At 37.2% G+C, this 10,000-nt stretch overlaps 1 protein-coding gene across 1 annotated transcript in view; it reads right to left on the bottom strand.

Annotated features, from left to right (window-relative positions):
• LOC115215777 (protein artichoke-like) overlaps window positions 1-10,000 on the bottom strand; it is a 150,980-nt gene that overhangs the window by 4,585 nt on the left and 136,395 nt on the right. Inside the window, exons 20-22 of the mRNA XM_036505741.1 lie at window positions 6,728-6,799; window positions 5,466-5,537; window positions 4,366-4,437 (exon numbers count right to left, since the gene is read on the bottom strand). Coding sequence (XP_036361634.1) covers window positions 4,366-4,437; window positions 5,466-5,537; window positions 6,728-6,799 — 216 coding nt within the window. The remainder of the gene's footprint in view (window positions 1-4,365; window positions 4,438-5,465; window positions 5,538-6,727; window positions 6,800-10,000) is intronic.

Here is a 10,000-nt window from a genome sequence, read left to right on the forward strand (position 1 = left end):
GGGTGGTAAGTGAGGGGGAAATGGAGGCGGGAGACTACAGGGCGGGTTCGGGGAGAGAGAGCAGATACACGGTCCACGGACCGTGCTCTGGCAAGGGCGGTGTGGATGGTGGTGAGGGGGTATCCACGTAGGGTGAAGTGGTGAGCCATACGTTGAGACTGAGTCTCAAAGTCATGGTCGTCACTACAGAGCCTACATAGACATATTATAAAATAAGAAAATGGATGAATATATTTCTTTCAATCATCAACTACTAGATAATACCAATTCCTATAATTTATTAACTAATTATTTAGGAACATCCAGATCAAACAGAATAATACAGAATAAAACAGTACACATCAATAAGTAAGATAATACCATAAGAACAATACATATAAATATAAAATGGATCTTAGAGCTGTTTCAGCAAGCTGGCAGTATATTGGATAAATGATATCCCATAGTGGGTTACACTGATAATCCCTATCTCACCTTGTATATATATTTATATATATATATACACATACAGGTAAACATATATATATATACATAGATATATACATATACATATATATATATATATGTATATATATATATATATATATATATATATATATATATATATATATATATATATATATATATATACATATACATATGTATTCATATATATATATATATATACACTTACACATATATATATATATGATATACATTTTATATATACAGAAATAGAATGAAAGAGGGCGAGAAACGAATAAAGTAGAAAGAAAAGAATGACCAGAGGTAAAGAAGGAGGAAAAGAAGAAGAAGAGGAAGAAGGAGAAAAAGAAGAGAAGAAGAAGAACAAGAACAACAACAACAACAACAACAACAAAAAACAAGAAGAAGAAGAAAAATGTGTAGTATGAAGAGCAAGTATTGAAAATGAATGAGTCGACAAAATAAACGAAATACTTTAAGAAGCCGAACTTCAAGAAGCGGGAAGAAAAGAAGCGAAACAAGAGTATACATGTCGATAATACTTATATTCACACACACACCCTCGCACGTACACATGTACAGAGACTCACAAACAGTCACACAGTTCTATCAAAAGGGATTGAGATAAGGACGGGACGCGAAAGAAAATGGGAAGGTTTTAAATATTTAGTAATATTTTGTAAAGGAAATATTATTAACAAGTTTTATGCAACTTACATCACTTCTAAGCTGGTCAGATTAACGAAGGATCCTACTTGAATCTTCTCGATATTATTTTCATCCAAATGTCTGTAACAGAAAATTTTGGAAACGAGATTTATTGGAAAATATTACGTCTGAAATGTCTATAAAATAAAATATTAGATGATTCATATTTGTTAGGTAGTATGATTTCTTGTCTGTATTTGTTAGCTTCCTTAAATACTGAGAACAGTTTATTGTTTTGCTCGTGTTTTGCCGCTATTTGCATCGGTTTTCCTTGCTTCTGAAGTAGATATTTTTGTAGTCCTATGGTGGTTATTTTATAGTAGTTTTCCAGCTGTATAAGACCTCTACCACCCTCTATACGTTGTATATATAGCCTTTCTCTGTCAGATTTTGGGTGGTGCATCCTAGATCCTGTCATTATTTTTCTTGTTTTCCTGTCTATTTTGGTTGATTCATTTAGTGTCCAGTTAAGGATATTGTAGCTGTAACTTATAACTTGGACGGCTAAAGTGTTAATACCTATTATCTTGATTTTAGCATTGAACTCTGTTTTTAGTATTGATCTAACTCGTCTATAGTATACTTGGTTTATTTTCTCTTTCATTTGTGTGTGTTGTATCATATCTAGTTCACGGATTCCTAAATATTTGTATGTCTGACTTTAGTCTAATTCTCTTATTTCATTGGTTTTATCTAGCGTGACGTTGCTATTCTTAACTAATTTTCCTCTCTTCAGCGTTGCATTGGAGCATTTTTCTAATCCAAATTTCATATCTGCTTCTTTCGTAAATCCATGTACTGTCTATAGTAGTGTTTCCACCTGTTTGTCATTTATGGCGTATATTTTTAGGTGATCCATTTATAAAATGTGGCTGATTGTTTTGCCGTAATATTTGTATACGCATCCAGTTCTATTTAGCATGTCAGATAGAGGTGTCAGACCCAAGCAGGAAACGAGAGGAGAGAGCGTGTCTCCCTATCATTATTATAATTATTATTATTATTATTATTATTATTATTATTATTATTATTATTATTCAATTGTCTTATTTTTTACACGTGCTTTCACATAGAGGGCAGCTCTATGTGCTTTGGGTAAGTGCTCATAGTTTTACTTCATTGAAGCTGTTCATCTCCCTCAGCTTTTGGTATCCTTATGGCTATCTCTTCAATAGGGGCTATTGTGTCCAGGTTTGGATTGCGCTAGATGGTTGTCGTAAAGTTGAGACCTTAGTTTAGTACTGCTTGAGCTTTGAGTTTCACAAACTTCTTAATCTGGCGTGTGTCACCATTTGAAATTCTTTCCTAGATATTGTTGGATTGTTTTTCTATCATCATCTCTGGTTATTTTCCTAAATAATAAAGATAACCTCTCTTTGATTTCATTAATTAGTTGAATGGTTTTCCAGCTGGTAATCGATCCTGTCAGGTGGTATTAGCTTTGAGTCTCTACATCTACACAGGAAAATTTGATGGTCTGAAAGACGAGCCAGTTTTTGATGCAGTTTCCCTATGTTTCCACTGAAGTCTATTATATCGGCTCCGTACCGATTAGATAATACAGTTCTATATTTAAAAGACGAGGAAATATGTACGTTATTTACATTATTTACATTTGACGGATATTTGTTCTCATCTTGTTTTTTGGTAACACAACCTTACGGCTGATATCCCTTCCAGCCTTCATCAAGTGCCTTGGGGAAATTTCCAACCTGGGTTCTCATTCCTAAGGCCTTTTTCGATTTTTTAATAACATCGAAACATACCTTAGGAACATGGCAAAATTTTCAACACGAATAATGTAATTCGCAATAATTAATTAGAACGGAGGACCATGAAAGTTAATCAGCGTTGATCGAGAAGTAAACATAAAGAATAATATACAAAATAAATGATAAAGAAATCGAGTCGTTTACTCGAGTATGTTCATTCATAACGAACGTCACAGACTGACACATGCGTAATAAAGCACAAAATTATATGCATTAATTATCTGAAACTCATATCATAGACACTGATATTCACACAATCGCACACACCCTCACACACACGCAGACACACAGCCACACACACATCTTCTCAGACATTCACAAAGAATCAATGTTCCTGTGGAAATTGACTGAGTGTATATAGTGCGTTAAGAAGAGTGAGAGAAGAAAGCATAGAAAGACATTAGATGTTTAGAATCATATTGTCAATAAAAGAGAGTAAAAAAATAATGCAACTTACAGAAACTCTAAACTGGGAAGATCTAGAAAAGATCCAACTTGAAATTCCTTGATATCATTTTTACGTAACATTCTGTAACAAAAATATACAATGCCTATATAATGCCTAAAAATTTAGGAAAGCTAAGCTGATGATGACGGGGTAGATGACAATGACGATGATGATGATGATGTTACAAAGTGCCCTTCAAAAGGAAAAGATCCCAAAGTGGATTTTTCGCCAGACTTGACAGCAAAGAAAAACACATTCGCTGTCTGCGCACGATTAGTCTCGGGAAGTTTGTGAGGAGCCCATTGAGGCAATTTGCTGATTTTCCGCTGGCACTCGGTTATCGATGAATGGTTGAATGAACAAATGTAAGATTATCTGGGAGTTCCTCAACAGATACGATGGAATTTTGTTCTACCAGTTTTGCAGAACATTCTCGTCGATCTCTGAAGATCTTCCATGACGAGGCTAGTCCTACAGGCTGTAGTCTCAGATACGGAATTGCAGTGAAATGCAAACAAAAGATGCGAAGGAGGAAGAGGAGGAGAAGAGAAACAATGAGGAGAAGAATAAATATAAAAAGGGAAATTAAAAAAAGGGAAATAAAAAAGGGAATACAAAAGAAAGGAAAATGAGATACAATTACAAGCTGCAGAAAATAGATGTAGAGAAATATGTTGAAGCGGATGATGAAGTAGAAGTGGGAGAATAAGAAGGGGTACAAGAAGGAAAAGCAGGAGAAGGGATGGGGAAGAGAAAAAGGAAGAACAAGTAGAAATATAAGAATAAGATGGAGAATAAATAGTAGGAGAAGAGGAAGTACTAGAACTACAGGCCAAAAAAAAATAAAGAAGCAGAAAAAGTTGTAGAAGGAGATGAAGGTGACAAACTATAAATTGTGTCTATAGAAAGACATTACAGGTTAAGAAAGATATTGTCAAAGAAATACTATAAAAGGAGGTTGATTCAACTTACAGAGTTGTTAAACTGGAAAGATTTCTGAAGGTTCCTGCTTTGATATTCGTTATATTATTTTGCTGCAATTGCCTGGAACATAACATTGAGTTAAGAATATTTATTGAACAAATTTGTGTCTAAAGAATTGGATGATGAAAGAGATGAAATGTAGATTACTATAAAGATGAACTTGATGATGATGTTGTAGATATCGTTGGGTGGGATGAGGGCAGTGATGAGTTTGATGATGTGGAAGTGGAGAAGAAATTATTGTGGGAGTGTTGATGATGATGATATGATGCTGATCTTATTAATTTCGATATTCGTGAAAAAGATGAGGATTTGTAGATTTTGAAGTGATGATGAATATGGTATTGATGATGATTTGGACATTTAAAGGGGTTCCCAAAAAGACCTACAATAATTATAGGAGTCGAACCATTCGACTATCATAAAACACCGAGATTTACGTTTAACTTTTCTCTCCCGTTGTAGCTACTAACATGGCCATATTAAGATTAGGAAGTTTAAATTTTAGAGGCCTAGGATGGCCCTTGACACAGGGGTGTCTGCTCAACGACATCGGCCATTTAGAATTAGACAGAATTGCTGTCAGTGAGACCAGATTATTCATCATGTAAGAACTTGCCCCAATACTCGACGACAATCAGATCTTTTCGTTTGTTACTTGACCGGGAATGGGAGGTGGGTTGATTGTTCAAGCAGCACATTTTATGTACGTGTATACACATATTTATGTATACACGCACCGATTGTTGCTGGGGTGTCCAAAATCATCGAACACCAGATCAGCTAGTCAACAATGTCTCAGAGATACCGACAAGATCTCTGTAATAGGCCAGTGTGGAACTGTACCAGCCCATGCGTTCTTTTAGAAAGTATATTAAAAGGAGTTAAACTGAGAAAATAGGCAGTAATAGTGTAGCTTATCCAAATTTAAAAACTGTCGCCTACCCAGATCATGAGTTTGCAATATACACGACTGAGTGTATATAATGCGTTAAGGAGAGTGAGAGGAAAAAGAAAGCATGGAAAGACATTGAATGTTTAGAATTATATTATCAATGAAAGAGAATCAAAAAACTAATTAAACTTACAGAGTCTTCAAACTGGGAAGATTTTGAAAAGATCCAACTTCTAATTCCTTGATATCATTTTGATACAACTCTCTGTAATAAAAAAGTGAACCGTAAAAAAAGGTACACAGATCCGAATGAAATAAAAAATATATTGCCTAAATATTGAGGAAAGGGACGCAGATGATAATGGTGTAGATGATGATGATGATGATGATGATGATGATGATGATGATGATGATGATGATGATGGTCATGATCAGGATGATGAACGTGATGATGATGATGGTGGTGGTGGTATTTACGATAATAATGTTGATGAGGAAATTAATAAGGTAAGAATGACCATAGATGTTATTAAAATTGCTAGGAAATCGTTAATTGGATATAATAATAAATTTTAGTAACACCTTCAGTAGGTGAAGACGTCCTTTAGTCTGGTCTGTCGGTGTTTCTATTTTTCCTAACCATTGTCATCAGCGCTTGACATACTTCTGGAGAATTCATTTCACGTCACCAGGAAATATTTGGTCGAAAATGGATCTTTCGTCAGACTTGACAGCAAAGAAAAACACATTCGCTGTCTACGCACGAATAGTCTCGGGAAGTTTGTGAGGAGCCCATTGAGGCAATTTGCTGACTTTTCCGCTAGCACTCGGTTATCGAGATTCTCTGGTAGTTCCTCAACAGATACGTTGGAATTTTGTTCTACCAGTGTTGCATACCATCCTCGTCGATCTCTACAGATCTTCCATGATGAGGCTAGTCCTATAGGCTGTTGTCTCAGACACGGAATTGCAGCAAAATGCGGAGGAAAGATACAACGGAGGAAGTGGAGGTGAAGAGAAACAAGTAGAAGAAGAGAAACAATGAGGAGAAGAATAAATAAAAAGGGAACTAAAAAATAGAAATAAAAGACAGGGGATAAAAAAAGACGGGAAATTGAGATACAACTACAGGCTGCAAAAAATAGATGTAGAACAATATGTAGGAGAGGATGCTGAAGTAGAAGTGGGAGAATAAGAAGGGGAAGAAGAAAGAGGAGGAGGAGGGGAGATGGGGAAGAGAAAAGGAAGAACAAGTAGGAACATTGGAATGAGATAGAGAATAAATAGAAGGCAAAGTTGAAATACTAGAACTACAGGCCAAAAAAAAGAAGAAGTAGAAACCGTTTAAGAAGGAGATGAAGGTGGCAAACTATAATTTGTGTCTATAGAAAGACATTACAGGTTAAGAAAGATATTGTTAAAGAAATACTATAAAAGGAGGTTGATTCAACTTACAGAGTTGCTAAACTGGAAAGATTTCTGAAGGTTCCTGCTTTGATATTCGTTATATTATTTTGGTACAACGTCCTGAAACATAAGATTGAGTTAAGAATATTTATTGAACAAATTTGTGTCTAAAGAATTGGATGATGAAAGAGATGAAATGTAGATTACTATAAAGATGAACTTGATGATGATGTTGTAGATATAGCTGGATGGGATGAGGGCAATGATGAGTTTGATGATGTGGAAGTGGAGAAGAAATTATTGTGGGAGTGTTGATGATGATGATATGATGTTGATCTTATCAATTTTGATATTCGTGAAAAAGATGAGGATTTGTAGTTTTGTTGTGATGATGAATATGGTATTGATGATAATGTTGACATTTAAAGGGATTGCCAAAAAGACCTACACTAATTATAGGGGTCGACCCATTCGACTATCACAAAACACCGAGATTTACGTTTAACATTTCTCTCCTGTTGTAGCCGCTCTCATTGCCATATTGAGAGTAGGAAGTTTAAATTTTAGAGGCCTAGGATTGCCTTGGAAGCAGGGGTGTCTGCTCAACGACAACGGCCCTTTAGAATTAGACAGAATTGCTGTCAGTGAGACTTGATTATTCATCATGTGAGAACTTACTCCAATACTCGTCGACAATCAGATCATTTCGTTTGTTTCTTGACCCGGAATGGGAGGTGGGTTGATTGTTCAAGCAGCACATTTTATGTACGTGTATACACATATTAATGTATACACCCGACGATTGTTGCTGGTGTGTCCAAAATCATCGAGCACCAGTTCAGCTAGTTACCAATCTCTCAGAGATATCGAACAGATTTCTGTAATACGCTAGTGTGGAACTGTACCAACCCCTTGTGTTCTTTTAGAAAGTATATTAAAAGGAGTTAAACTGAGAAAATAGGCAGTAATAGTGTAGCTTATCCAAATTTAAAAACTGTCGCCTACTCAGATCATGAGTTTGCAATTTGTACGATTGACTTAGATAAGCCCTGTATGTTATGACCCGGATGCTGGAGCTGAACATGTTGATAGCAGCACGTGAAAAAGTACTTATAGAAGAGTAGAAGGGTGGAGGAGCTTGTCCTGTTGTAAGTCGAGGCGATTTGGTAACCTACGATAATGGCTTTAGAAATGTTTCAATGCGAAACATGAAGGTTGCATTATCACAGCTAAGTTGCGTGCTATGAGAAACGAGAGAACCTTATATGTTCGATGGGCCCGGGTGATGGAGGCGCAGCGTGGTAAGAAAATATTAATTGCGTCTTTGACGAACAAAGGCGTACATAAGCTAAGCAATTCCTGGCAGACCTGTGATGCCTTTCACCAGCACTTTCTTCGGTGGTTCGGTGGGAGTAGCAGGTCAGAGACGTTAGTGGTTTTCAGTCCGTACCTCGAAGGCTTTACTCAACTTTCCACGGCACACGTTGACCGCAGCGAAAGGTAGAAAACTTCATTCGCAATTAATGACGCTCTTGTCCGCTGCACGAGGCGCAATGGCGCAAATTACCCTGTTTGGACAGTCTGCCCTACTAGCTTTACGTAAACATGCTAGGCCTGATCTCCAATCAACTCGAAGTCTTCTGTTGTTACTGAAAACAGAACGGGCGTATTTCCAGTTCTGTGAACCGGAACATAGTGACGCTGATAGAGAAAACAAGAGGGACACAGTAGATAACTACCAGCCCATAACACTGCGCCAAACTGAATTTAACACTTTGGTCAATGAGTTACGGAACTATGTGACACTTCTCGAATATTTGGATGGTGAGGCGCAAACTTGTGCAATCCCGACCCGCTCCATTCACAACTTCCACGTCATTCTATACACTATAGAATGTGTAGAGTGGAAACTTGGCTTCAAGGGGACCATGGTAAGTTAAGATCATTCGAAAGCATTCGATACAGTCGACCATTGGTACTTGGAGGCAGTCATCAATGGAGTTGGCTTCGGCTGCTCTAAAGAATTTAGATCTCTGTAATAATGAACTACATCTGCTCGACAGACAAAAATAATGGTGACATCTATCAGCCGTTTCAGACTTCCTTGCCGATCCATCGAAGGTGCCCTTTCTCATCGCTTCTATATGCATTGTGTGTCGAGCCTTTAATGGGGAAGTTAGGGTTAGGGTTAGGGGGCATTTTGTTTGAACGGGGTTCGGAAGTGATGTGTAAATAAATCAAGCCAATACACTCGTGTACATTCACTCACCCTGAATGACACCCTGAGTGGCATGTGCACAATCATGCACAAAATCATATGCATTATCAGAAACTCAAACATAAACACAGACACTGATAGTCACACACACACACTCACACATACACACATGCACACACACAATCACACACACACCGGCTCAGATATTCACAAAGAATAAATGTTCCTGCGAGAAACGACTGAGTGTATATAATGCGTTAAAGAGAGTGAGTGAAAAAAGAAAGCATGTAAAGACATTAGGTGTTTATAATTTTATTGTCAATAAAAGAGAATCAAAAAACTAATTAAACTTACAGAGTCTTCAAACTGGGAAGACTTTGAAAAGATCCAACTTCTAATTCCTTGATATCATTTTGATACAACTCTCTGTAATAAAAAAGTGAACCGTAAAAAAAGGTACACAGATCCGAATGAAATAAAAAATATATTGCCTAAATATTGAGGAAAGGGACGCAGATGACAATGGTGTAGATGATGATGATGATGATGATGATGATGATGATGATGATGATGATGATGATGATGATGGTCATGATCAGGATGAGGAAGGTGATGATGATGATGGTGGTGGTGGTGGTATTTACGATAATAATGTTGATGAGGAAATGAATAAGGTAAGAATGACCATAGATGTTAGTTAGTTAGTTAGTTAGTTAATTTGGCTCAAAAGCAAATAGCAAGGCCATGTAGGGGGACATGGAGTTAAGTACAGGTTGGTGTTCATGTAAAGAGTTCAGGCCACTTGAGGTCCAGGGAGGCTTTGAACAAAGCGGTCGTTGGCATCTTCACCATCTCATCTGGCAGCTTGTTCCACGGATCCGCAACCCGGACGGAGAAAGCACCTCTACTTCGATTGAGATGAAATCGTCGCAGGTAGAGCTTTTCGGAATGACCCCGCAGCCGACGCTCCGGAGCAGGAGTGAAGAACAGCTCTTTCGAGAGTTTACACTTCCCGCTTATGATGTTGTGGGCGAGAATGAGATCACCACGGCGGCGGCGTTTTTCAAGAGAATAAGGTCGAGCGTCCTCAGCCTTCTTCGTAG

This window comes from Octopus sinensis, linkage group LG9, assembly GCF_006345805.1.
Source record: "Octopus sinensis linkage group LG9, ASM634580v1, whole genome shotgun sequence".
Taxonomy (NCBI): domain Eukaryota; kingdom Metazoa; phylum Mollusca; class Cephalopoda; order Octopoda; family Octopodidae; genus Octopus; species Octopus sinensis.